Source organism: Anser cygnoides, chromosome 22 (genome assembly GCF_040182565.1).
Source record: "Anser cygnoides isolate HZ-2024a breed goose chromosome 22, Taihu_goose_T2T_genome, whole genome shotgun sequence".
In the NCBI taxonomy this organism is placed as follows: Eukaryota; Metazoa; Chordata; class Aves; order Anseriformes; family Anatidae; genus Anser; species Anser cygnoides.
The window spans coordinates 6269525-6297376 of record NC_089894.1 but is presented as its reverse complement, the minus strand read 5'-3'; the positions used below and the strand labels follow the sequence as shown (position 1 = coordinate 6297376).

The 27852-nt window shown below is 55.7% G+C and overlaps 1 protein-coding gene across 7 annotated transcripts; it reads right to left on the bottom strand.

The window, feature by feature from the left end:
• Positions 1–74: 74 nt before the first annotated feature.
• FAM117A (family with sequence similarity 117 member A) lies at positions 75–27271 on the bottom strand. 7 transcript variants are annotated; one of them, XM_048051805.2, is made up of 9 exons: positions 27222–27271; positions 24448–24538; positions 7876–8042; positions 4441–4605; positions 3823–3936; positions 3344–3478; positions 2601–2820; positions 2124–2244; positions 75–1629 (listed from the first exon to the last, which is right to left on the bottom strand). In XM_048051805.2, the coding sequence occupies exons 3-9, from the start codon at positions 7894–7896 to the stop codon at positions 1290–1292; spliced, it is 1116 nt and encodes a 371-aa protein (XP_047907762.2). In that variant the 5' UTR covers positions 7897–8042; positions 24448–24538; positions 27222–27271; the 3' UTR covers positions 75–1289. The 7 variants fall into 7 exon arrangements, with proteins under 7 accessions (XP_047907762.2, XP_047907755.2, XP_047907758.2 ...); XM_048051798.2 differs by lacking the exons at positions 24448–24538; positions 27222–27271 and adding an exon at positions 19917–20072; XM_048051801.2 differs by lacking the exons at positions 24448–24538; positions 27222–27271 and adding an exon at positions 19917–20072 and having other exon boundaries at positions 4441–4536.
• Positions 27272–27852: the final 581 nt, after the last annotated feature.

The following is a 27852-nucleotide window of genomic DNA, read 5'->3' as shown; positions in this document are numbered from 1 at the left end:
CCCAAAACGGGCCGGGGGTGGGGGCGGCTCCGAGCCCGAAACTTCGAAAAGAAAAGAAAAGGAGGAGCCGGGGCTGCCCGAAATCCTTTATTTTTATTTATTGTTTTCTCCTTTTTAGAATTGGCAGCGCCAGCGTCTGCAACGCAAACCCGAGCTGCAGCCAGTGCCCGACGCCAGGCTCCTCCTCGGGGCTCCCGGCACAAAACACAAACGGCTGCGGAAAGAGCCAAAAAGAGTCAAAAAGAGTCAGAACGGGTCAAAACAGCGCCGGCTTCGGGAGGAACCGGGAACGGGCACGGGAGGGGCGGCCTCACTGCAGCCCCGAGCCCCCCGGCACCCGCACCACACCCCACACCCTCGCGCTGCTGAGGCTCCGGGAGCAGGGTCCCCATGGGGTGGGGGGGGCCTGACCCCACCCGGGCCCGTGGCTGGTGAGCAGCAAGGGTTTGTGCCCACCCCCCCCCGGACACTGCTGGTTCTCGCTTCCATCCCCTCTTCCCGCAGCGCCAAGACCCCACAACCACCTCTGCCCCCCTGCAGGAGGGCCAGGGGACACAACCCCAGGGCAGCAACGCGTCCCCTTCTCCCCCGTAAGGCAATTTTCCCCAGCACAGCCCCGCCGGAAGGCAGCGTTCAGGCACCTGCGCCCTTCCCTTCCGGCACAGTTTTTCCTCGAGGCTCCTTAAAGCTTCTTCCCTTTACCCCTTCGGGCTCGTTTCACGGGGTGAAAGGACCCAGGGAGGCAGGGGCAGGGACGCGCCACTCTCCAGCGCTCCCTGCAGCACGCGAGGAGCCGATGGGCTTGCGCAGGCGAGCATCAGCTCCTGCTCCCCACGTCCGGGGGCAGCCGCCCTCCGAGCCCCTTCTCCCCCCTTCCCCCTCTGCAGGGTTCAGCAGGTGGCAGCCGGCCGCGGCGGGGGGAGAAGTGCCGGGAGGCTTCACCTGAATCCACCCTGGCTCGGCTGCTTTGGGAGCCCGGGTCTGCCTCTGCCGGGCGCTGCTCTTCACCGGCGGAACAATCACACAGGAAAACGACGACAATTCAACGCAGGAAAGTGCTTCGAACGGGGGAGGCTTGGAGAAACGCGCCCCTCTCACAGCGAGGAGGCCCGTGGCGCGGGGTACTTCGCAGTTCCTACCGTCCTCGGAGGAAGCCCGCTGTGGTTTCTCAATCCCGGGGCTGCCTCGTGGCTCTCAAGTCCCACCTTCAAGGCACTTTGTCTCCACAGGCTGGCCGAGGCGCACGGAGGAGCCAGAGCTGCTGCCGCTGGCTTACCTTCCCCTGGGCTTCACACCACCAGGGAGCTGTGGAAGACGACGCTCTCCTCCGGCTGGCCGCGCTTCCAGTGTTCGTAATTCAGCGCGGGCGCCTTGGAGACGTCACTGAAGCCGTCGACCGCAGCGTCCTTCCGCACCCCGAGGAACGGGGAGGGGGCCGTGGGCTGGCAGGGTGCAAAGGGGCCCGCGCCAGGGCTGGAAGATGCCGGGAAGCCCCTGAAGAGGAAGCCCACGTTGGGGAAGAGAGGCTTCACCAGGCTGACGGGGCAGAAGGCAGAGCCGGTGGGGTTGAAGTGCACTTTGTTCTTATCCGGGCAGGAAGGCTGGAAGCTCTGCTCGGGGCCGGGGGAGCTGAGGGAGGAACGGGATGCGATCAGGAACGGGGTCCCCGGAGCAGCGAGCTGCCCGCGGCTGCAGGGAACGCACCTGGAATCGCGAGCTCTACAAAGAGCTGACTAAAACCTCAGTTGCCTGTGCTGTGAGGACTGCTGCTCATGCACAGAGCAGCGTGAAAAGCCCGTTTTGTCCCGAAAGCACGGTTATTTCTAGGTGAGCCGCCTCGAGAGGCTGTGCTGAGAACAACCCGCTGGCCAGGAAGGGCACGGAATCCCAAGATCCCCCCGAGTGTCTCGGGGTTGGCGATTCCGCTTCCAGCTCCTCCGCCAGGAGCTGAGCAGCCACGGTTTTGTGGGGCAAATGTTTTCTTAGAGACCATTTCCCACTTTTAGCACAGGGCAGGGGGTGACAGTGGCAGCCCCAGAAGCCCCAGCTGCCCCCGCCCCAGCATCCTGCCCCAGCAGCAGCCTCACGCGAGCTCCCTGCTGCCCACAGCTCCTCATACTCACGAGGCTTCTTCAAAGGCACGGACTTTCTCGCATCCCTCGGGAGGTTCCCGTTTAAACATGTAGCTGTGGTTGGGCCGAGGAGAAGAAGCAAAGGCCAGGACTGGAGACGGGCTGCCCTCCTCTAGCAGGGAAGAAGAAATACTTTTTGGAGACATTTTTCAAAGAATCCAGCAGCAGTTTAAGCCAACCCCGGGCACGCTCTTCTAAACCCCGTGCCTGTCGGCTACAACCATACCCTAAAGCTGCAGCATTTTACCCGTGGGGTTCCCAGCTCACACCCTCCACCCCGTACAGGATACCACCCACTTGGAGGGCAATGGCTTGAGCTTTCCAGGCCCTCTGCTCTTCAAACCGGCTGAGACCCGCTCCCATCTCACGTGCAGAGACCAAGCTGGAGCCACAGCAGCACGGCTACCATGGCGCAGGCCCCTTTTGCCCCCCCCCCGACGTGCCAGCCCCTGGACTTTCGGCGCTTACCTTTCTCCTTTGGATCTGGCTGCACCTCATCCGCAGCAGAGAGCTCTTCCACCGCCAGCCTCCCCGGTGTGTGCGGAGAAAGGCGGAGAGGCACAGAAGGGGAAGGAGAAAGCGAGAGGCTGCTGCAGCTGCCGCTGCTGGGCTCCAGAGTCAGGGCTGCGTCTCCAGAGCCTCTCCGGGCAGGCGCTGGTGCCCTGTGGCCATCTGGGACATCCAAAATCTAGGGAAGAAACAAAGCCTCAGCAGAGCAAGAAACCCTTCCAGCAGGGGAAAGGTGCAGCAGGAACTGCACCCACAGGTAGCAGCTGCTTGGGGTGCTGGAGCCCGACAGAGGGACGGCTTCCACCTCAGGGAGCGAGGCAGCCGTCGGCAAAGCAGCAGGACAGAGACCCTTCGTAACATGCTTAAGGGTTCACAAACTGTCTGGGGTCCCCTCCCACCCCTGCACAGCACAAAACAGCCTCCGGATGCCAGCCTGCAACAGCACCTTGATGCTGTCAGCAAGGCGTCATCTACTCCAAGATAACCGCTGGCTCATCTCTCGTAGCACCAGCGAGTTTTTAAGAGGGAAGCCAGCAGCCGCTTGGCACAACTCAGACATTTACACGCCTAGAACAAAACGAAGCCAGACACAGAGCCTGTCCCCACGGCCAAGAAACAGATACAGGCAGCGAGTGTCCGTGGAGGAAAGGATTTCGGAGACCACCCAGGAGATTCAGGGCAATCTCGTGACCTTCACTCACCCTCAAAAGCTCTTCATCTCCCTGTTCCTTCACAAACACCTCCTCCAGTTCCTGGTTTAGCCCTTCCAGGCTCCTATGCAAGCAGGGGCTGAGCCTCAGAATAGCAGATGAAGAAAGGAAGCCTGAAGGAGAGTCCTGCAACAACCCAGAGCCAGAGACATTAGTTGCGTCTGCACAAACTGAGCCGTTTCCCAGTTCCATCCTGTTCCACGGCACTCCAGTGCTCAGCCAGAGCCCTCCAGGCAGCTGCCCAGAGAGGACTGACAGAAGAGCCGTGTAAACTCACTAACTGCAGATCAAAGCACGGGGACACGTTGAAGAGGTGGGGGAAGAAGAGGAGGAAAAAAAAAAAAAATTTCTCCTTTCTCAGAAACCAGAGTAAAATTCTGAGAAGGGTTTGGACGCCTGCCAGCAGGAGCGCGCTCTCTGCCTCGCCAGGACGCACCGTGACAGCAGAGCAGAGGGAGACGTGGACGTACCCTGAGTGATCCGAGGACAGCGTGGTCCCCCTGCAGCGGGGAGCTCTTCTCCTTTTCTTTGCCACTTCTGCCATTTAGCTTTGTTCGCTGGAGCTGTTGCTTCAGTTTGGCAATCTAGCAAACAAAGTTTCAGCTACAGAACCAGGCAAGCCAATGCACCTCCACCAAAAAGGGTCGTGCCTCGTCTCTCTCCTCCCCCTCTCCTTCAACCCTCGAGGAAGTGCCAAAACTGAGCCAGCTTCAATCACGCCACGAGCGGCTCTGGCCACCTCCCAGGGGACGGAGCAGGAGCACGTGCAAGGCCTCGTCACTGACTCCCCCCTGCGCTGTGCCCGGTGCCGTCCCGCTGGTGGAGCTGGGTTATCCTCCACCTGCGGGGCCAGACCCCTCGCACACCGCGCCACCTCCGAGCAACGCACTGAGCTTCTTTTCCTACAGCTGCCTGCAAGGTCGGCCTCTCGTCGCATCACAGAGCATTAGCGATGAGAACAGGGGCTGACGTCTCACCTCCAGCAGGATAACCCTGTCCTCCCACTGCCCTCCCACGCAAGCAGGAGCCTCCTGTACGTTAAGGACTAACGCAGATCTTGCTGAAGCGTTGGGAGCGGTCTCTGTTACCTCTCTGCGGTGATCTGTGCTACCCCAAGAAGCAGAACGCTTGTGCGAACTGGAGCTGGCTTTCCCCACTTCCGCGTCATGCCAGGACACCGGAGTCTGAAGCGAGGAGAAACATTGCTGAGAACAATCACGACATTGACTGCGCTGGACACTTGTGGTAGAGTCCTAGAGAACGAAAGTCATCAACTGCTGCCCCTTCACAGCCCTGCTCCAGCCTTCCCCCGTTAATACCCGGGCGTTCGCCAAAACCTCGGCATTTTGACCCGACGCGTGCCTGTTGGGAACCTGGACCTCACAGACCTCCGGGGGAGAGACCTGCCCAGCAGTCTGCGGCTTCAGCACCGCAAATACCTGGCGAGATAAAGCTCACCAAGCCGTCGCCCCGGAGGAACAACCACAACCGCCCCGCACACCGCTCCGACGCCCCACGACGTTGGGTTTCAGGCACCCGCCGCACGAGGCAGCGTTACCCAGAGGAAAAGCCTCACCCAACGGCGAGAACGCACCGACCGCTCGCTTCGGAGACCTCCGGCTCCCGCAGCAGAGTTCGGAGGCGTAACCAAAGCCAGAGGTCGGCCTGCAGGCTCGCTGGGAGAGCCCGGCTGCGGGGCCGGCAGCTCGCAGCCGCCTCTCTCCGCGTGCAGGAACAGCCCCGGCAGCACGTTGCGCGGCTCTTTTCCAAGCAGCTCCATTTTGAACCTCAGTGGAAACCGGGCCGTTCATCTGATCGGCGAAGGGTGTGAACTTCCTTCCAGTGAACTCAGCCCTCGCAGCGCAGCCTCCGGGACCAGAACGGTCCCAAGGCACGGCGCTTTCAAGACTGACCATCATTTTTTCCTCAACACGCTCGGTGCTTCGCGCAACGTTCACCCCGCGTCACTGCCGCCTGCCATTTCTGGGGGAGGCTTTGGACAACGCTCCCCTCCTGCGGCCGCGGCGAGAGGCTGCCAGGAGGTGCAAGGGCCTGAGAACGGTTCCTCTCCGAGCAGCTTAACGGAGCTCCCCAGAGGCCGCTGCGAGAACAGCAGCTGTTTTACACAACCCCACCGAGTCATGAGGATGACAGAAGGCTCTCTCAAAATGTTTTCAAGCCTGTTCAAACCAAAGGAACGAGGCAAGTCACCTAGAGAGGTACCGGGCTTCCCTTTTGTAACGGGATGCAGGCGGCTTCTGGACAGAAACCTGACCTCCTCCTGCGTCCCAGGCTGATTTGAGCCCTCCCTCGCACACCTCCTCAAGCAGAGCACACCAATTTCTGCACAGCTACGACTATTTGCTGCCTGGGTCTCCATTTCACAGTGCCAGTAAGCAGCAGACGTCACGGCACAATGTCACTCCGATGCAGTGTTCAGTTGGGTTTGAGAGAAGAAATTGCTTCAACCCCAAACTGTTGCTGCAGCGTTCTGCTGAACTGCAGCAGCCCAGAGGAGTCTCGGCCATCCCTGTGCTAACCCCAGACAGCGCCAAGGAGCAGAGCGGTGCCATAGGAAATCCTACAGCAAGCTCCAGCCTCGCAGTTCTAGCACATGGCACGTCTGAGCTCATTTCCTACCTCAAGTATCCTCTCCTGAACAACTCAGAATTTGACGTTTCTCCCAAAGCACCGTGTCACTTCATAGCCCGGCAGATCGCGTCCAGAAGGAAGCCGAGGAGGAAAGCTGAAGGCCTACGGGAGAAGACCCCAGCTCCGTCCCACACGACTGCGAGTCTGTGAAAAGCTCAACTCCAGCTGCTGACAACAGCCCAGGGCACGGGAGAAAATCCTCCCGAGCCACAGCACCCTTCCACACCCCGTGCCAGAAGTCACTCGCTGCAGTCTGCTGCCGTGACACCCGCAGCACCGAGCACCGCAGTGCGAAGAAAGAGGGCCTAAAAAGGAAGAGATGCTCTTCGCAATAGGAAAGCCTGAAAATAGAGAGTGCATGTGCATCCCACCTCTCGCAGGCAGACTGTCAAGGCAGAAGGAAATTACAGAACCTTTTGTACTAACTGTGGCAAAACCGCTTCCTCAGAAAGAGGAGAGAAAAACGCTTTGCACAGCAAGATAAAGCCACAAGCTCCAATCATGCACACGGCTGCCATCCTCCCCCCCCCAGCCAGCACCTGCGCCCGTATCTCACTTAACCACCCTATGATAGCAAATCTCCCGAGCTCTGCAAAACAGCTGATCGGTAGCTGAACAAGGGGGGGAAGTAAACACGTACTGGCTAGCGGAGAAAGTCCCAGCGTTGATAACTGCGGGCATGGAAGGAGTGGCAAAGTCCTGGAGGTCGCGGCGAGGAACATTTTGTTAACGCACAGGGCAGTCTGGAAGCGAGGGCTCTATTCCCAGCTTCCAACAGCAGACAAGCGGCTGCGTGTGGGGATCTCTGCTCCTTTCACAGGCACCTTCCAAGGTGAAATCAGCGTTTCCAAGACGCTTGCAGATAGCTGGGGAAAGACTGCCCCAGAGCTGACCTACTCACTGCAGGAGTGATCAGCTCCGTGCTCAGCAGTCAGAACCAAGGCAGTGCTACCTCCGTCCTGGGAAGGAGGAGTTGCCCCACTTCGCCAGCCTTTTCCCCAAAAGGCCCAAGTGCAACAAAAAACTGATCAGCTCTAAAGCACCGGCGTTAAGCGTTCCCACCACTGCCCGTCTGCTTTAATACGGAAAGGAAGAGTGCGCTTCCCAGAAATAAAGAACTCAGAAATCAAGTTTAACAAATTCTTTCCCTTCCTCTCCAGCGTGCCCTCTGCCCTCGGCAGTGCTCTTGGGCACCAGAACTGAAACAAAAGCAGGCGAGAACACACTGGAAAAGGACAATGGAAGTTGGAATCCAATTGAGAATTTCCTGCAAACGGCCCAGTTATAAATTGTTGACCAGCAAAGATCAAACAGCAAGTTAACACAGATTGAGTGCGCTAAATAAACGGCTTGTTAAGCAAACGGATGCTCTTATCCCGCCGAATTCTTTCACCTCTGCAGATAGGCGAGCACTATTTGCTGCCGTACAGTAATATTTACAGGTTGCTAAGAGTTCCTCGAGGTCTGGAGCTTTTCCATCCTACAGCAGAGAGCTGCGTTGTTCGTGCTAGCGAGCTCTTCTGTGGGAGCACCCTCGCCTTCTCACAGCGTGTGGCACTCAGCCCGCGAGTGTTATATAAGGACTTGGCCCACAACTGCAAGCCAGGAAAAAAAAAACCCTAGTGCTGAGCCAGGGCTGGAGCAGAAAGCCAGAGGCCATCTGCCTCCAAACAAGGCCAAGGAAATTCCAGCTCTGCACCAAAGTGGAATCAATCGAAGCTGAGAAGCGAAAGGGGAAAAAGCCTTCCTAGAAAGTTGCAGCTGGACAGAGGGAGGCTTAACGCTTTCTCTCTTCTCCCCCATCTTACACGCGTTTCAGTTCGGCAGCCCTCTCTCGGCCCAGAGACAGCCCGGGAGGCCTGCGGTCGTACCTGGGTGGCTTTGTCGTTCATGCACGAAGCCGAAGCTCCTTCGGCATCCCGCGGCCACTGTCCCAGCAGGTAGGAGCCCACGATGGTGTCCAGCGAGGAGGTGCGCCGCACGCGGGGCTGCCGGGGCCGGCACGTCTTCTCCCCAGCAGCGGCACAGGGAACGCTGGCTAGACAAGGACCAAGAGAACAGATGAAGACTTCCAAAGCCAAGACCCAGCGAAAGCCGCCCCGATTAACGAGCCCATAGCAAGCACAAAGACCACCAGAAGGGAATTAGCACGTACAGCCCGGGGAAGTCCATTTATGTTTTGGAAACCAAAGCCCCCATGCTTCCAACGTACCCACCGAGGTCCCGCTCTCACAACAACGAGAGCTTCGGTGCCGAGGCCGTGCCGCTGCCCAGCGCAGACGGTTTTGCTGCTCCAAGGCAGCTATCAGAACAAGGAGCAGCAGCAAAACAGCACTTCAGCAGCGGGCCACACAAGGGCTGGTGGCCTGGCTGCCCTCCTCCTCACTCCTCTGCTCCACTGCCGAGCGCTCATCTCTTATCGCCACCAGATTGCTCCTTAAGAACAAGAGATTTCATTGCAGCCCTGAAGTGGCTGCTCGAGACCCTCGATCAGAGCTTCCAGACTAAGTCAAGGTTGCTGCTACACAACTGAGCAAAACACTTGACATGGCCACCTCGCTTTTACACGAGCACCCTAGAAAACCACTCCGCCCTCTGCAGAGCCACATTTCTCACCAGCGGGAGCATGACGCTTGGTTGGAGAAGCCAGGCTCTCCCCACGGTACGACCCAGCAGGGAAAGGGAGGCTGCGTGCCTCAGTTTCCCCCAAGGAAGCAGGCCGGTGCTTCCAGCCTGAAGGAGGCCAAGGGAACGTCGGCAGTTCTGGATCTCCAGCCGGACCGTGCGAGGGCTTGGTGTCGCCAGGAGGAGCGTGCGCTCAGCACCAACCGGGAAGGCAGAGCACAGACACCTACCCAGCAGCTCTGCGCTGCCCAGCTTCCACGGGATGATCCACGAGATGACCATTCAGACTTCCATAGCTAGAAACGCTACGAACAAAGCTGCTTCCTAAATAAAACTAGGCTAGGCAACAACGCGATCCCATCGCGAGCCAACAGCGCAGAGCGCAGAGAGCCGGGCGGCTCCGCGAGCTGAGGCCGTGGCAACGCGCAGCACAGCTCGCCGCTCCTTCCCGGTCTCCTCCATCACATCCCGCTCAGCCCCAAAGTGGATGCGACCGCCGCGAGGCCTGCAGACAGCGCAGCTGCCCTCTCCTGCAGGCCTGTCACCAGCCCTGCGGTTGCAAGGAGGTGCGATCGCCGCTGCCTAAAAGGCGGCAAGAAAGAGAGGCAAGTTGAAGCCAGCAGAAAGGTCTGTTTGCATTTCAGTTTGATTACACATGCAAATTGCCGCGCACATTAAAAGCAGCCCTATGGCCTCCTGGCAAGATATTAAGGCCGTGAGCAGCTCTGCTCCAGGTGCATTCCGTACAGACATTGTTCTCTCCTTCCTCCCCAAAAATCGGGGCACGGCAGGCAGGCAGCGAGTTACCCACACTAAAAGCAGCCTCAGAGCTGCTGGGCGCCGCGCTGGGCTTGCCAAACCCCTCTGTATACAAAGGTGTTTCAGCACTCGCTGCCTGGCACCCTGTGGGCTCACAGCTGAGACGTTCGGCCTGTTAAATCCATCCTTTTATCAGCTGGCATACCGTTTGAGAGCGGAATTCGAGGTGTAGGTGAGAAAAGAGTAGGAACAAAGGCACCTGGGAGGGCAGGAGCATTAGTGCTTGCACCGCAGCCACACCTCGTAAGGTCCACACGGGATTAAAGGCTCATTGTGCTGGGTCCAGCTGGCATTTCGCATCACGCTCCCTGCTTCCAACAGGCAACAGCCTAAGACAGCTACCCCTAACTAATTTAGAAACTCGTTAGGATCTGCAGCTTCCTCTTTGGGGCCTCCGTGCCCCCACAGACTCCATTACTCGCATCTCCGTTACGTACGGCTTCAGCCGGCCCTTCCCCTCCCGCCGCTCTCCCCGACGAGGTTTCTGGCAGAAGAACTCAACGCTGCCGCCACCGGGGAGCCGCCAGGCCGAGCTGTGCCAGCGCACGGCACCCCAGCCCCACCAGCAGCTGCTCCTCACCCTGCACGGCTCCCCAAAGGGACCCCCACGGCTCCCCAAAGGGACCCTCACAGCTCCCCAAAGGGACCCGGGTGACCGGGGGCACCTCCCTTGCCCAAATGGGGCACTGCCGCCGTACCCAGCTCGAAGGGGGGGAGAGAGCGGAGGGGATGCCGCCCCGGTGAGGACTGCACCCACCCCACGGGACGCTCCAAGCACGCCCAGAGCTACCCACACGCAGAGAGCCGGGGCCGCCGTGTCACGGCAGGGTGGAGCGTCCTGTTTACAGCCCCGCGCTATTATCGTCCCCCCGCACCGAGCCTGCACAGCTGCCACCTGGCCGCGAGCGCTGGACCGGGGCCAGGGCAGCCACCCAGCTGAGAAGCGCCGGGTCGGGGCGCTTTTACTTTCCGCGTGACAGCGGAGCCGCCGAAGATAAGGGAACCGTCGCTGTATCTCCGGGAGCCACTCGGCTGCCTCCCGAGCGCTGCAGGAGGCTTCGGTGCAGCCTGAAGTCAGCCAGGCCGCTGCAGCGGGGGCGTTTAGAAGCAGGGAGGTTGCAAGTTTGTTCGTGGGACTGGCGGCGTGGATTTGCAGGGTCCCTACTCTTTCCCAACCGCGTCAACGTCGGGGAGCTCAGAGCTTCCTAAACAGGCTCCTAAGCCAGCCAATCTCTGTATCTAAAAAGATAACAACAGGCTTCAGTCAACTCGTAAAAAAAAAGACTGAAATTACTTTCAATTTACCACCCCGAAACTTCCAGAGTCTCTGTTCAATGAGCAGCACTTAAAGCTGAACCTACAAATGATGGCAAGCAAAAATAATGTTCCCACTACTGCTTTCTCTGTAGAGTTGTAAAATTTTCTTCCTTCCTTCCTTCCCCCCGCAGATTTCACCCTGGGGAAACTGACCCTTCGGTATCAGAGAGCTGTTTAGGAGCTCAGGGACGTGCTGTTCAGAGCCGGGTGTTTTTTTGGAATGCGTCCACGCAAAATCTATCTTAAAGTGATGAAGCATGAAAAATAATAGTCCCTGTTTAAATCTAATCAGCTTTAAAGTTAACCACGGAGCAACGGGCTGTCCTGACCGCCAGGCAAGGGGCTCCTCTCGCATTCTGCGATACCAAAAGATACCAAATGGTTTTGGGTGCACTTTTCACGTTATTAGCTCAAACAGGAGCTGTACGTGAGCTTTCAAGAGTATTTGTCAGGAAGCGTTTAGCCGAGATGGAACCCAAGCAACCCGGTCAATAATTAACTCATGCAAATATCTTCCCCCTATTGTACCAGGAATTACAGCTAATTATTTGGGTTCTGTATCAGCTTCCCTCGCGTACACCTCGCAGTGCTCTTCGCAGAGCTGGGTGACACTCTGGTGACACTCCCGACCTGGGGGACAGGAGGACAGCGCGGATGCCCGAGCTGCATTTCTCACGGGGCTGCCAAACCACAGCAGCACCCCGTGCCGCAGGAACATCTTTCAACCAAAGCTTGCCCCGAAGCGGGCTGCTGGCTGCGGCTCCGTGTCCCCCACTGCACCCCGGTCCCGCTTCCATCCTCTCTCTTCTTATTTTAAAGCCTAACCGGACAAAAGACGCGTGCAGGACTTCCAAGTGACATTAACAACAAACCGTACGAGGGGAGGAATCGCAGCTCCTCTAACCTCACCCCGAACCATGGCGTTTGGTCGGAGGGATCACAGAGACCATCTCCGGGGACCCAAAATATTTCAGCTGGGCATTTCCAGAACAGTCCCTGGTAGTGGAGGTGCTGCTGAAACGAAGACCAAAAGTGAAGCCTCAACGCTGGAACCCTCCGAGATCTCATTTCGGTTCCTCTGCAGTTTCATCACGGTGAATCAAGCTACCTGACAGGTTGTTGCCCAACAGGCCTCAACTCCCAGCAGCAAGCAAGCTGCAGAAACGCAGCCTCAGATTTTTCTTTTCTTTCCCCTGACTGAGCAGATAAAAGGGATTTGTGTCCCTACTGCAGCACTGCGAAAACGCAACAGCCACCTGTTTCTGAAGACTCCTGATCTTTTAACGCAGCAAAGGCTAAAAACCTGCACAGGAAAAAAGAAGGCTTTTCCGAGCGTTGTTCCTTTTACTGCACGCTTCGTTTTCAAAAGAAATGTGGAGATTTCAGGAACCTTGCCCGCTCCGGCCAGGCACTTCCCCACGGCACACCAAGGGCTGCTCCTGCACGCTCCTCCTGAGAACACCTCCACCTATCGCGCCCCCTGAAACCAGCAGGGGATTACGCAAGGAGTCACCCTTTCTGTTCTGAGAATCCCCCAAAGCCTCCCCAAGGAGGCGATCGGGCAGTTTCAGTCGTTCTTCCTGCCGTTTAAAATCTTGGGCTTAGGACAGAGCCGAGGCCTGCAGGCCGAGCTGGAACCCAGCAGCGTTGGGCAGGAATTGACGGCAGGGTCACACCTAGCTACCGCGACAGGAAGCGAGCTCAAGAAAGCGAGACCCAGAGCTGGAGAAGTGCTGAGATGGAAGCTCACAGCAGCTAGAGAGAAAGAGGATATCCCCTCCACTGAGACGCCTCCCAGCAGGTCTTCTTCAGGGGAGGAGACACGAGTAGATCTCGAGCTTCAGCCAGAAACGGAGTAAGGGACGCAGAGGAGACGGCAAGCAGCCGAAGGGTGCAAAAACCAAGGCAGTAAATCCGCGCTGAGGGGGCTCCAGAGGAACCCACCAGGAACCCGGAGGGCACACGGAGCTGACCCCCGGCACAACGGGTGGGCTGACTCCAAGCACAGCCCGCAGATTTTGTAGGAAACGCCTCACTTCACCCTCGAAGCAGGAGAATTACGCTCAGAAGTCAGCCGGGGAGAAGAGCGCAGCAAGAGAACCACCTGCAGTTGACGCGCGTGGCTGCAGGAAAAGAGCAACCGCAATGTTAAAGGGTTTCAAGAGGAGAACGAACCCAGAATTTACAGGCAGATTAAAACCTAACGATGAACGCAACCCTCAGCTGCTCCTAGAAAAAATTCCCACAGCCACAGCAGGATGAACTGCACCGCTCAGCGCAACTCCTGGCATCGTCTCTTCACCCCAAGTCCCTGGGAAGGCAGCGTTCCACATCTCTGCCTCTGGCCATACGTTCAAATTAGAACCCCTTTAAGAAGATTTACAACTGAAGGGAAATTCACACCCACACCAGGACGGGATTTCAGGGCTCTTTGCTCATTTCAGTAATCGCGGGTACAGAAACGCCAAACCCTCAGAGCGCTGAAATCCATCGCACCTTCCGGTGAAGGGACAGAAGCTGTGGTTAAACCACGCTGCCCCCCACGACTCTTGCTCAAACAGCTCAAGACAGCCGAAAAAAAAAAGTACCTGCTGTTCCCGAAGCACAGCCTTCTAAGAAAACCCACACCGCCTTCCTCTGCTTCGGCGCTTCTCCCGCGTGGACGGGCGCTGGGCAAGCAGGAGGACGCCGCAGTCGGTGGCTCCAGCCCCGGAGCCCAGTGACGAAATTCCAGGCTCTGAAGAAATTCCCGGCTCTGAAGAAATTCCAGGCTCTGCAGTCCTCGCTCCCCGGCCGCGAGCTGCCCCAGGAGCGCGGCCGGACAGGGCTGCCCGAAGGACGGAGCGTCTGCAGATCTCATCGGAGGAAATTCACGTGGGACACCAGCGGTTCAAGCTGGTGGGGTTGGTTTTTTTTTTTTTGGTGGTTTTGGGTTTTTTTGGACACCGTTAAACAGCAACTCCCTCGACCACCGCTCAAGGCCTGAAACCGGAGCTGAGCACTCGGTTAATGGAGGAAAAGCTGAACTTTTCCCCTTTATCTTAATTCTTTCGAAGTTTGTTTTTCAAATGATAAAACAATCTGAAGAATTTCAACATCCTCAAAGTCTTTGGTTGAAGTGCACATTTCCTAAATCCAGCCTGATGCAAGACCCCGCTGCAGCGGGACCTTCCAGCCAAACCATCCCTTTCCCACTGATACAGGTGGGGAGCGCTTCTGGACCGACTTCCACACTCTGAACTTCACGGAAGAACCAGAAGAAAACGCAGATGTGCTGGCAGCCTCGCATGAACAATAAGGGTGGTTCGGAAACAAGCAAAAACCTGGTTAAACTTTAGATTTTTAGGACTCATTCGCTCTGATCTGGAAGCGCAGAGATGACCAAGGAGTTACCCCCAACACCCGTATCACCTCTATCAGGGGAGCAACACCTCAGCTCTGAAGACAGAGCCGTGGGTTGGGTTTGGGTTTTTTTTTCCTCCTTTTTTGTTACACCTACTTAAATCAATTCCTGATAAGCATCTAGGAATCAAGATCCCAGCAGAAGGCAGGGCTCTCGCTCAGCTCAAGGTGAGAAACCTTTGCTTCCCAAGCCCTTGGAAGTCTTCCAGCCTGAAGCAAAGCAAACAGAGCAAGACATCCTTGATATTTCGACAGTTACGGACGAGCCGGAAAACAAGGAAAAAAGCAGCTCGTCCTTTCCACGCACACAGCTCCACGAATCACATCAGCGCTGCACTGACAAGCCCTGATCCCCCACTCTTTCACACTCATCCTTCATGACTAATTCCAGTTAAGCCACCTGCCTGCAGGGCCCAGCGTGCAGCTCCTGGAACAATTCTGCCTCAGGAGCAGTCACAGCACCTGGTATCCCCGAGCACCACCTTCCTCGTGCCAGCTCTAGCCGAGGGAGCAGAACAGCGAAGTCGGCATTAGCTCGCTGTTAGAGCTCACCCGAGCAGCCGGAGCACGGCAGCAGCATGCACCTAACGGTTGTGCAGAGCGGCCTCAGGCTCCAGCACACCATGAACTGTGCAAACGCAGTAGATCTCGTTCCTAAACGCTTTCAGACCGAGAACGACGGCAAAAACGATGAGGAAATGAGGCAGGGGAAGAGAAGCAGCTTGTCCAGAGCCATGCGGCAGGTTGCAGGCAAGCACGGAGATGATTATCTCCCATTGTTTTCAAAGGCTGGATGAACCACACGACCTGCCTTGATATTCGCCTCCTTTCCTCTGCCGTCACCCCGAATTATCAGGTGGCTCGAATGAGAGCACAAGAATAATTTTTAACGCAAAATGGCCTAATAGGAATTCCAAGAGGGAATGTTTTTACGGGTTCGGCGCTATTTTGCTGTCGGTGTCTCCTGTCCAGCCACGGATCACACTAAATCAGTCCCCTCGAGCTGCACGAGCGATGGGGAAGTGCCAACATCAGCCTGGTGGAGTCAATGCGGCTGGAAAGCCTTGCCATTTACCCGCTATTTCAACACCAAGTTTTGCACAGGGAGAGCTGGCTGCGCTTTGGGGCTCAACAAATTCTCTCGCAGGGCGGGCGCTCGTTTCTCCCTTCGCGCCGTGTGGCCAGGCAGCGAAACGTTCCCCCCACCCGGCCCAGACCCGGTTCTGCCCCGCAAACGTCGGTGCCCGGCTTCTTTCGGTTCCCACCCGCAAATGTTGCGAACTCTGCTGCGGCCCGTGCAAATATGACAGATAAACCCCAGCCGAAGGAGTCACAAACAAGAACCTATGGAGGGGAACCGACCCGAGAGCTTCCGAGTTCCTCGGGAGCCTTCCGCTGTACGGGGGACGGGTCGGACTTACCGCCCAGTGCCGTCCCTTCCCCCTGACAAATCCGCCTTTCGATGTCATCCCCAGCATCTTAAAGCAGGGAGAAACTCACCCACAGACTGTCAACACAAGGCAAGATTAGTTACAGACGTGTCCTTTGTTTCCCCTTTCCCACACCCGTATCCAGAGGCTAACGAACTGGGAGCAGCAGGTTTAGGCTGAAGGGATGATCCCTATCAGCTGAGGGCTGCAAGGCCCTGAATGGGCTCCAATTACCGTGCCAGAAACTCGTTCTACATTAAACAAAGCCACCTGCAACCTTCCGACTCCAAACCTGAGCCCCGCATTGTGCTCAGCCGTGTTTTTACACAAAGAGGGATTTCATTTCCTAGGACAGAAGCTGGATTCTTCGGGGCTCGTGCAGCAGCAGGACATCTCCAAGGTTTTCCCGACCCTCGACCAGTCCCTACACGACCACTTTTTCCCTGTTACAGCTCCCCGCTTGTGCTTAACCCTTCATTTCCATCAGCCTGCTTACCCACAGCAAAACCCTAAAGGCAGAAGCAGACTGACTTAGTTGTGATGAATCCCAAAATCTGAAAAAGCCAAGCTTGGGAAGCAGCTGCTTGCACGGCAGCACAGCTTTCCCACACCATACTCTGCATACTCACTGGAGGGTTTTTGCTTTTTATTTATTTTTTAAGAGTTAATACAGAGTGAGCTGAGATACTCCTCCTGTTTACTCTCTAAATTTTCAATTTTAAGTGTATCGATGTTACAAATCTGGGAGTTCCTTGCTCATTTGCTTGGGTCCCCCCGAAAACCTACAGGTGTTAAGAAGCGTAAAAGAAAACCCAAGAGCAGACACCACAAACACCTGGACCACTATTCTGGTAGCAAAAGCCTTCGTACTCATCCCCCCGGGATACAGAAACACCATCACACGCCGATTCCTAAAGCAACCACCAGAACTGGAGATATTCAACGAATAAGGTCAGGAGGGGGGAAAGGAGACCCCCACAGCAAAGGAAAGAAGGGGAGAGAGAGATCGAACAGCTCCGCTGTATCACTACCATGTAGGCAGCAACCCCGCAGCGCTTTCAAGTGGTAAACAGACGTTTTTATTCCTAGAGAAACATTTCCATTTTGCTAAACATACACTTGAACGGCATTGCCTATGAATAGCGTCCCACTCATCTGCCTCTATAATACACACCAGGCACGGGTTCCATCCAGACACCAAATAAAGCTATTTGGCACTCCGCTCGCTCAGTCTCTCGAGCAGGATCCACGCAGCTAAAACAACTGGACATCTCAGAAACAGGCAAGTCGAGCAGGCAAGCGACAACATCGCAAGCAGATGAGTCAGCCCAGCTAACAGTAACTTCCTGAAAAGCTACAAGGCACCGCAGAATTCGGGGGTTCGAGGGGCGGTGGGCAAAGCCTGGCAAATTTCTGGGGGATTCTGGTGAAGCGAGGCCGTCCGTAAGGCTCTGGTGTCACGGGGGGCAGTGTGGAACTCACAGCGCTCATCAAAGCCACTCCTGAAGGATGGGGAATTGCAAATCTGGATCCTGCTGTTGTTGTTGTCCACTCCACCACTGGTACAGTGGGCTTGGAAGAGATGAGAAGCCCTACACAAGTAGGGCTTGGAAGAGAGAGAGGCAATTACCTTGAAATCCCCAAGAAGTGAATTCCAATGCTACACAGAAAAGCAGTTGGTTGGTAGCTTCTTGCCCAGCTTTTCATCCTGACTTACTCCCTGCTTTTAAAGAAGCACCGGGAACAAGTCTGCTGAACTAGTAACACCAGACGTGACTTTTTTTCACTATGTCCCATTTTGTTCCTCCCCCTGCACGAGCCAAGTTAGCCAGCTACAATTACTTGCTTACGTTCTCAAAACACCACGTCCACGCATTAAAACGTGAACTGCAATTTAAATAATGCTATTTCTCTAGTGCTGCGCTGGAAAAAAATAAGCATAAAGACTTTTCTGGTAGTCTTACTTGAGAAAATCAGGTTTCAGGCCTGTGGTGCGCGCGGAGGAGGACTGGGGTCTGGGGTTACAGCCCAGCAGCAGAGTCCCGCGCGAAGGCAGGGCGCTCAGGGAGGCTGAAGTCCGGCTGGAAGCGTGGAAATTCTCCGAGCAGCAGGTGCTTCGGTGCGGGCTTCCCAGGAAACAAGCGAGACCACAAACGGCACGAGCACTGCGATTAAGTGATTTCGACTGCGGGGTCCCCGCAAAGCTCGCCCCACGCCGAGAGCACAGCGCCCCGTCGGCGGCACAGCGCCTGCACAGCCCTGCCCGCCCCAGCAGCTGCCTCTGAGCCTCCTAACCCCAGACAAGCGGATGCAGCAGGGATGGCTCTGGTCGGACCTGAAGAAACACACACGTTACCTGCCTCGCCACCTAAAGCCACGTCGCCTTTAAGAGAAGGGATTAAAACACATCGACACCAACACCACGCAGCGGCTTCATCACCAGGCATCCCCGTGTCTTCATTTCTAAGCAGCAAGTCAAGTCCTTTCAAACTACTCGCAGCCCTACTTCCTGGCACCCCCCTGCTCGAGCTCTTCCTTTCAACAGAAGCCCTTTGAGAGACTCAACAGCTGCTCCTCGTCTCAATGGGATCCTCTATTATCAGAGCAGCTGCAGGATCAGCCCCTGGATCGCCCAGCACCTCTCCCTCTAAAGGCACCGAGACCCCCAGAAAGCAGGCAGCTCCGGAGCGGTTCAGAAAGCCCGCAGAGCCCAACGGGGACGATAGGATAAAGCAGCAGATTTCCATGCTGAGCTCCCAAAAGGTAGGAGCAGGAGTGCATTATGAGTCACTACAGCACCAGTTTTCAGTTACACCCCGCCGGTTTGCTGCCACGGCTCCCACACACGCAGGGAGCAAATTGAAGCTTCTGATGAGTGGCTGAGGCAGAGAGCAATGGAAATTCAAACACTTCCAAGGCTGCACATGAAACGACTACGATCAAGAGGAAAGATTCAAGCTCCTGCAGCCGGAGCAGCGAGGCACGGAGCCAGGAAGAAATGAAGACCAGCAATTCTGGTTCATGTCAGCGGAGCTGCAGCCTCTCTGCCCTCAGAAAGCCGCATGGTGCTTGGGAGCGGGCACAGCACAGAGCTCCGACGGCTGAGGGACGACAGGCAGCCCGGCTCTCCTTTTTGTGAGGTCTGCTTTCTTTTCTGGAAGATCTGAAACTACTGAGTAATTGCCCAATTAACTGCAACTTCACCTTCGTTTCAGCGTGCTGCTGAGAGGGAAGGAGAAACTAGCCCTCAAAATGTATTTCATTAACTCGTTTCAAGTGTAAATTGAGCTAAAAAGCTTTTAATAGCTTCTCTGATCAATACCAACTCTGCCAGTGGCAGGGACGACTAAGTCTGGAGTAATGAGACGTGCACCACCTGCAGAAGGGCCATTAATTCATGCCTCGGGATGGGCTGCAGCACTCACTCGTCCCAGGCAGATGAAGGAGCTGCTGCATTCAGCAAGAGAACTGCACCCCAGGCAGACACCCCCGAGATGGGCTGGCCCAAACCCTGACGAACATTTCTTGCCGTTTAAGAACTCCAATTAAGCTTACCATTAACCCAAAGGAGTGTTTCGCTGCCACTTGGACACTCCTTGCTATAACTCACAGCCAAGCGAGAACCCGGCGCCCGGGAGCAGCTCCACAAGCAGCTCATGCATGCACACATAAAAGAAAAGCCACGGGCTGTTGCCGGGTCACCCCAAAGTTGTATTTAAATGAGCCCAAACGAAGCGGTCAGGACACAATCCCTGCCCCGCAGTTCGGGATGGATCGCCGTTAGTGCAAACCCAACCACCGCCTCTTTACCGAGCCGTGCCGTGCAAAACAAAGGGCTGGCTTCTGGGGAAACCGCCTCCTCCGGGGAGGCGAGGAGGCGCTGGCACGGCGGCGGGCGGGGAGCGAGGCGCCCTGCCCCGGGGAGGCCGCCGAGACGGACCCGCTCCGGCCCCACGCGTGGGCCCCGGGTCCCGCAGCGCGGCTTTGTCCCGGCCGCTCCTCCCCCAGGCACCCGGGGCTCGCTTTCCCCTCCGGCCTCGCTTGTTCCCGGCCTCCCCCCTCGCCCCCTTCCCTCTGCTTCGCCCCCGTCCCCCTCCCCTGCCTCGCCCCCTCCCCCTGTTTCTTCCCCCCGACCCCCCCCAGCGCTCCGGGGCCGCTGGGACTCCTGCCACCCCCCTCCCCCCCGGACCCCCCAGCCCCGCTCCGGGCCCGTCTCAGCCCCCAGGAGCCGGCCGGTTGCGAAGCCCCGCTGCCGTTACCGCCTCCCCCCCCCACCCCCCGTTCTGGTAACGGAGCCGCCCGCCTCCTGCCGCCGTTACCTGCCCGGCCGCCGTCCCCGCGGCGCTGCTGGAGCTGGAAGGGGACGGTGGCGCGGAGCGGCTGCAGCCCCCCCGGCCCGCCGCGGCTGCAGGAGGTGCCGGCAGCCCCCGCCATGGCTGCGCCGCCCCGCCCCGCCGCACTGAGCCCCGCGGCCCGCTGCCGCCGTTTATCAGCGCTCGGGGGCGGGGCCTGCGGTTGGAGCGCGGCGCTCATTGGGTGGTTGTAAGAGCGAGCGGCTCCGCCCCCTCCGGGGTAGCCAGTGAGAGCGCGCTGCGAGCCGCTCGCCGCACGCGCTGCGACCATAGCCAATCGCAGACGCCGCTAGCCTTGACGAACGTCATCCCTCCCGCTAGAGCCAATCAAAGAGGAAAGAGAGCCTCAATCCCCGCCTCCTCCCCGTCCTCTCACACAACCAATCACAAGAAGAGCGCACCCGCCCAAAGCCCGCCCTCCCGAGGACGGCCAATCGCACGCCGACCCGAGCGACCCGCCCCTTCCCCGCGACAACCAATGAGAGCGAGCCGGCGGTGTTTGTGTTCCGCAGCCCGGCGGGGCCGGCGGCCAATGGGCGGCGGGTCACGTGGGCGGGGGCAGGCGCGGTTTCTCTTTCACCTTCGGGGGCCGCGGGGCACGACGGGAAGGGGCCAAGGGGGGGCCACCCAAAGGCCCCTGGTGCTCAGCCTGCCACCCCCCAGCCCCACTCCCTTCTCCCTGAGAGGGATGAGGATTTTTTTCCTAACCCCCCGGGGGTGTTTTTATTCCTTTTTTTTTTTTTTTTTTTTTTTTTTTTACCTGAGCACACCAAGCGCCCCCTCGGGTGGCTGCCTTCCAGCTACAACCGCCCCCCTTGGGGAAGGAAATTGTGATTGAAGTGTTCCTGCCCAGCAGGCTCCCCACCTTCCGTACCCCTCGGACAGCTGGAACTCAGGGCACCTTGCCGCAGCCCCTCCCGGGCTGAACTCGGAGCTTATAAATACAAGTAAATCACATATAGATATATATACACACAAGTAAATCATATATATATATAGCTGGAGGAAGCAGAACAGAAATCGAGCTGTCTGAGTTGTTTTGGCGCTGCTACAGGCTGGGGGGTGCGGTTTCCTGGGGCCGGGGCCGTGCAGCCCCGCTGCCCGCGTCCCGCACGGGACTCGGCTCCCAGGATCTGACCCTCGCTGCCGTCAGCTCCGGCAGGCCTCACGGCTGGCCGGGTTAAAGAGGGACCGCTCAGGATTCGGGGCGGGGAAGCACCGGCATTTGTCAGTGCTCAGGCTTTGAGCAGCTACCTGCACTCATCTCCGCTGCCCCATGCGGGGGCAGATGCAGAGGAAAAGGTCCTTCCACCTGCCTGGGGCTCCCAGCAGCCAGTTATTCGCCACCCCCTGCCCTCCTGCTCCTCAGGGATCACTGCTGAGCACACCTCCAACTCAAACCTTGCAATTAGACCGTTTGGTTTCCTGGAAAGCCTTCACCGCACGCAATTCCCCGCCCGTCCCTTGTTCCAGTCCCCTAAAACGTGTTCCCGGTCGAACGATTCCTCAAAGAAAAGCCAGGACGACCCACCCTGCCTTCCAGCCACGCCTCCGCTAAACCCCCAGGCAGACGCTACCTGCCCTAGGCCTAGGCCCCTGCTCTACCTCCAGCTGTGGGGGTTTAGGGAGAGGAAGCAGCAGTCCCAGAGAGCAGGGTGGAGCAGATCGCTCTGGTGCAGGGGCCTGGGAAGCTGTGGCCCAGCCAGATAAGAGAAGGGAGGAAGGCATGAGATGGCAAAGCAGCCCGGGCCTCGTGCCAGTCCCTCTGGAGAGGAGAAGCTGTGCCAGCAGCAGGCAGTCGGTCTCCCCTAGCGGCTATCGCAGCGGAGCAGCTCTCCCCATCTTCTTCCTGTATCTCCCTGCTCACGAGGCCGGCTGGTTCCACCTGCGCGTGATCGGGGCAGGAGGTGGGAAACGAGGCAGGGCAACACCCTGGGTTCTAGGGAAACCCGGCGGGGGGAGAGGCAGAGCACGTTGCAATGCTTCAGCTGCCCAAGGGAGACAGAACATACGTCCCGATGGAACCGGGGGGGAGGCAGAAGCCACAGCTCTGCTGTCAGATCTGGGCAAACGAGCAAAATGGCACCCATCGGACTCGAGATCCTTATCTCTTCCAGCAAGGAGCGCTGCAAGATCTCCGATAACGTGGAAAATCAAGAACCCCCTCACACGGGGACCTCTGTTCAGGTCTGTCTTAGGGTTAGTGGAACATTCCGGAATAGCAGCAGCATTATAGGCATTTCTGAGAGCTGACGGCACTCCCCAGAAACCAACTCAAGTATTTCTCTGTTCTCCCCATCTCTCAACCTAAAATTAAGTTTTAAACAACGCAAGGCTCCTCAGCTCTCCCAACAGCTCTTCCTGTTCCAACTCCCGATGCAGGAACGAGGTAAAAGCACACCCGGCATCTCTGTAAGACCTTGCTGCCACTCCGCAGGCAGACGTCTCTCCACAAGGACACTCTGCCTGGAAACGTTTCCCTCCCAACGAACGCAGCAGCTATTAGCAAAAGGGAAATTATACGCAATAAAGAGAAACGGAGAGGCGTCTACCAACGTACAGGTGTTCAAAAGAACACAAATGCAGAGAAAAAGTCCTATAAATGCCAAGGATAGATTCTTTTTTCACTGTCAGGCTGGTAGCTCGGCTTTTTTTTCCCCTAGGATCCCTTCAGAGGCAGTCCTTCCAACCCAGAAATTCAAATTCACCTTTCAGTTTCTTTGCCACACTTTTTAAGGTGCCGCAATTTGAACCCAACACCTGCAGCTGGAAGAAACTAGCAGCATTCACTCCTCCGTGCTGTTTGGTTTCAGCATAAAGGAGGTCACGCAGCTGTGCCTCTGATTGTTCTGACCATATCTCGCGCTATAAATACCGCAAGGAAAACTGAAAAAATTCAAGTGCTTCAGCACAAGGGAGCTAAGCGCCGTTCCGTCTCAACTCCAAGTCTTGCTTTCACCGAATGCTTCCCTCCAAGTTTAAAACCCCACGTTTTGCTTTATTTCGTAGGAAGAGGCGAGAAATCACCGGCTGTTGCCTATCAGTTGGGCTGCAGCCACGCTAGCTCGGATGAGCTGCGCGTTATCAGCCAGCCAAGTTCGTTTCAGCTGCGCTGAGCCTCTCTGGGTCTGTCCTCAGCCACCGCAGCACAAGCGTTAGAAAATTCAAGTTCCTACAGGCTACGCTCGAGCCTACGCAGCGCAGTCATCTCCCCGTAATTAAGGTTCCTCGATGATGTGCAGCATAGAGGTAACACAATCTTTTACAACTGCTCAAAGGCTGCAGGTCAAGGCTCCAACTCCTTATCACACTGTCTCTGCTCGTTCCCGTTGCTCTTGCCGCAGCAGTTTCTGTAACCTCCTCTCCTTGATCGGGAGAGCTGCCCTACCACGCCACCGGTTAACTATTCCCAGGTTCCAGAGCCCCAGAAAGCCAGCCGTTTGTTTCGTCACGCTTAGCAAACACCACAAAGCTTCAGAGTTATCTCCTGGCGATGGAGCGGCCTAGCCAGCGTGCTCCAGAAAGCTGCCTTGTGACGCTACGCGGCTGCCTGGTTCTGCACGCGGGAGAATATTTTTGTGTAACGGGCCTGGCCTCCCCTTCCCCCCCCCCAAGCACACCCCACGCCACGGCTGCCTGCCGTTCTTCAGCCTTCTGTCGGCGTCACTCGAGGAAACAACAGGCAAAGAGGAAACGTGGAAGGCTGAGCAGATGTCACCGCAGCCCCGCCATCCTGGTGCAGCGCTCGAGTCCTGAATGACATTACATTTCTGGCTGTTCGCTACAGGTAGGAGGTAGGCAGAGCTCGGATTTTGGATTTAAAGTCCCGATCAGCTGAGCATGAACGTGGAAGATCAAAGGGTCATTCAGCACTCAAGCTTGGCCTTCCCTCACTGTCCTTAAACAAAATTCCCCTCACTCTAAACTGTGTAGTAAAACGCCCGCCTGTCTGCCTCCCACTCTGTCCCCAGAAAAGGGGGCTGCACTGCACTGCTCGACAGTTTCTGCACTCAAATGTTTGGAGATGAAAAGCTCTACGGAGTAAGAGAAATAAAACTGCTGTTTATCAACAGAGACTAACAGATTATTCACCAGACCAGCCAGTCTATTTCACAGTCTGGTCATGCTCGCAGTGAAAAAACAGTGGGAGTTTTGGGAACGTAGCACAAGCCCTGCTAAGAGTAAGGAGACGTTATGAAATGGATCGTTTTCACTAAGTCATGGAAAGGCAGGAAGCCTCTCCTAATAGCATGAATCATCACTAAACCAGAAAGGAAGAATACACTTGAAAGGAATCGCTGATGTCCAGCACTGCCACCATCCAAACAGGGCATGGAAGTGAGACCGAGGAGGCTAAGGAGAGCGAGGCGGGCGAGTACTGACAAATCGGAACGGAACGGGCACGGCACGCACAACCCCTGAACAGCCCTCGTTTAAACAAACACCGCCGGCAGCGCTGCCTCCTGCAGGGAGAGCTGTAACAAAGCGTGTCTCGTACCTTCAGCATCCTCTGCCGCTGCTCGCGTTCCTTCCACCCACTACAGCAGGCATCTCATCATCTCGTTGCTGTGACCCCGATGCTTGTCCTGCTGAAAAACAGACACAGCAGGGATGACATTTATTATCTTGGTCGGGATCCTTTTATCACACTCTCGCAGAAGCTAAGGGACAGGATTTCCGATGTGCTTGTACACCGCCGGTAGCGTTGGAGGCACTCAGAGCAACCCCCAGCTTTGTGCCAAGCCGTGCACCCATGCAGGAGCTGGCGTTACCACCAGGACTCGTGATCTCTGCCGGCAGATCCCACTTACCTCATCCTAAAAGATGACCTTTTCTCTCCTCCCATTCCCAACCATGCAGATTCGGGAATTATCCAACATCAGAGATTTAATTTCCTAGGTTAACATGGGCTGCATTAGATGTAAAAAGTTAACCACGAAGGAATGACAGCTTGCTCAGGAGAATGCGTGTTAAGGATGTGTTAAAGGACAGCAGGAGAAGCTGTGTGTTCTCGGGACAGGCAAGCCCGTGGTTCCTTAGCTGGCATAACAAATTGTCAGCAATTAGAGCTCTGCTTCACCCACCAGCTACTGTCTGGCAAAGCACAGCCGCTCGGTCACACAGCATTACCTTTATTTCCTGAGACTCAGTTCGATTAGAAAGCGTTAGAGCCATGATATAGAAAAAAGGCGTTTCCATAAAGGGCTGCACTTGGCACAAGAATATTATTCTCATAGGTACCAGGCAGATCCAAGACAAGCTCCTTAAGAAGCGTTGCTGAACCTTTCGAGAACGTGGCAGCCATGAATTCTGAAGCACGGGTAAAGAAAACTGCGTGGGTAACAACTGGCACAAGGTAATTAGGAAAAAATTCAGACGCTGAAGAAAATAACCTACTTGGCTCACCTCAGGGCGCAGCACGCCAGAAGTTCATATGGGAAGAAACAATTTTTTGCCATGAATAATTACAAAAGCAGGAGCTTTAAAGGAAGTCGGCAGTTCCAGCTGGCACGGAAACCTTACCCTAGGAACAGCCATTTTGCTGCACTGCATCTCAAACAGGACGCAAGCCCCCTGAAATCAGTATCGTTACACACCCCGAGCATTACTTATTTGCCTATATATTTTTTCGAGCTAGAGGTATAAAGGAGAGCGATCACATCTCATAACAAAAACTGATAAAAGCTGCCGATCCCAGCTCGTGATACGCTTCCTCCAGCTACATCCTCCCATTCTCCAACCATTTTGTATCGGCAACTTATACTCAGCTTGGTATTTCTTTAGCTCCTTCAGTTTTAAGGCAGTTTTAAGCTAATCTGGTAGCCAGTCTCTTAACAAACTAAGGGAAAGATAAACCTGAGTAAACAGAGGTCTTGCCAAATTGATGGCATGTTTGATACTACAGCAAACCAGAGCACCCTGGGAACGCTGTCACTCCACGTACCAACCTGGCAGTAGCTTCTTGCTCTCCAAAATCTTTTTGCCTAGCTCTGGTTCTTACTTCTACCTAGCTCCCCTTTCTCCTACTGCCATCTTCTCTTGCTCGTTTTCTCAGCCTGAAGCACAACCTCCAAGGATACTCCACCCCTTAGCACGGGGTGACACTCGGTTCCTGCCACCTGCATCCTATTTGCACTTTGGATCTAAGCACGAGGCACATCCTAAGCGCGTACTCCTCTGCCTCCACTACTGCGGGCCTGAGGCCCAGAACATGGCAATTTGGGACTACTTTTTAATTAGAGGAGCAAGTAAAGCTAAATTCTGTCCCCACTATACACACATACAAGCTGTTGTTAATATCCCCAAAGTTCTTAGCACAACCAAGGCATTTATGTCAGCTAGAAACTGAGCTACAAAGCGTCTGCAGCTGGCTGTCCATGGCACCACAGTCGGTTTTAAGGCAAGAACTGCCTGCAGGATAGTCTCCAAACTGCCAAAAGGGATTAGAGTTTTACCTTCGCTTCCCACACCAGTGGGATTCTTTGTGACAAACAGGTTTTATTTTTACACCTGTGAAAGTTTGTGTCATTGGACTGAACAATCTGAGCAGAGTTTTCCTTTAAGGAAGCATGTAGTGGACTTGATTGATTAGGAAGAAAGGCATTAACAGCAGTGCCAGGCAGTTGGAGAGCGCTGCCTAGACTGGAAGGAATGTTTTAAAGGATCAGATCACAAATCCAAAAGCTGACAAGAGAATCCAAAAAAAAACCTTATTTTGGCAGGAACAGGACAAGGGTGGCATAAAAATATCTGTCCTACCAACAGGCTTTAGTCAGTCCTATTTTGCCAGGGCAAAATGTACTTTTATTGCAATTATTTAATAATTAGATTATGCTATGAGACCCAGGGGAGGGAGGGAGCCAGGAAGCGTGGCTGTACTCAGCTGTAACTAAGTGAAAAACTTCTGTTTTCAGCAAGACTCAGACTGGATCCTTTTTCCATTACAATTAAAAAAAAATGATGTAGGCCAAACTGGCTTGACCTTGCTCCTGCTGCCAGAAAACACAGACTCTACTCAGATGTCTGCATGCCAGAGCCCCTGGGGAAAGAGTGAGTACATGGATTCTGTTCAAGTCAACTGAAACACTCCTGTACAGACCACAACTAGCGGTAGGTGTGAGACCTTTGGCTCAATGTGTGGTACGTGGTTGCATTTCTTCATAAAGGGGTTTCTGGGATTATTTATACTACCAGTCAGTATCTATTCAAATCTAAACCAGGTTCAGGCTTAAAAAATAAGAAAGCCACCCACCCCAAACACACACAGCTTACCAGAAACCTGTTCTCTTCTGTTTTGTCAAAGATCAGGGCACGGGAGAAATAACAAGGGTTAGTCGTCAACTGGTTGCTGAACTGCCTCCAAACACGTCCTCCAAACTGGGCTCCTCTTGATGTACAACAGCTGGTGCATATTTTTATTCGCATGGGAGTAAAAAAAAAATACCATGCCAATCCGCAAATAAATCCAACAGCCTAGACTAACATCAGCACTACTATTGTCTGAATTCAGCACATTTGTTGCTGTTAGGTTTGCTTCTGACCGTGTACTAGTGCCCAGTGGAGAGCTGGCCTCTTCAGCTCTGAACAAGCCAAGGCTCAGAAAATACATAAGGCTGCACTCGCTGTCAGCCCAGGCCCCCCAGCCTATTTTCTACCCCATTAAATTCTGTCCTTTGCACCTCCGACCATTTGTATACACGTACCAGCATTTAACTTGTTTGCACGTCACCGACTAGACTTTGTTTAATCCAGTCAAGAACCAAATTCAAGCTCCTCGGCTAGTGAGGGAATAATTTAGGCTCCAACCCCTGCTCTAAAGCAGGGCCAACGTAGATCAGGTTGCTCAGGGACCTGTCCAAAAATACAACCAGCAAGCAGCAGCGAGGCCTCAGGTACAGTAAAA

Bases quoted from the DNA above. Each gene is read 5' to 3' on its own strand.
- FAM117A (XM_048051798.2), bottom strand. From the start codon at position 20,031: ATGGCGGGGGCTGCCGGCACCTCCTGCAGCCGCGGCGGGCCGGGGGGG. The intron at 4,606-7,875 runs GTACGACCGCAG...TTCGTTCTCTAG, and splicing joins TGAACGACAAAGCCACCCAG to GACTCTACCACAAGTGTCCA. The intron at 2,821-3,343 runs GTGAGTGAAGGT...TTTCTTCCCTAG, and splicing joins GAGATGAAGAGCTTTTGAGG to ATTTTGGATGTCCCAGATGG.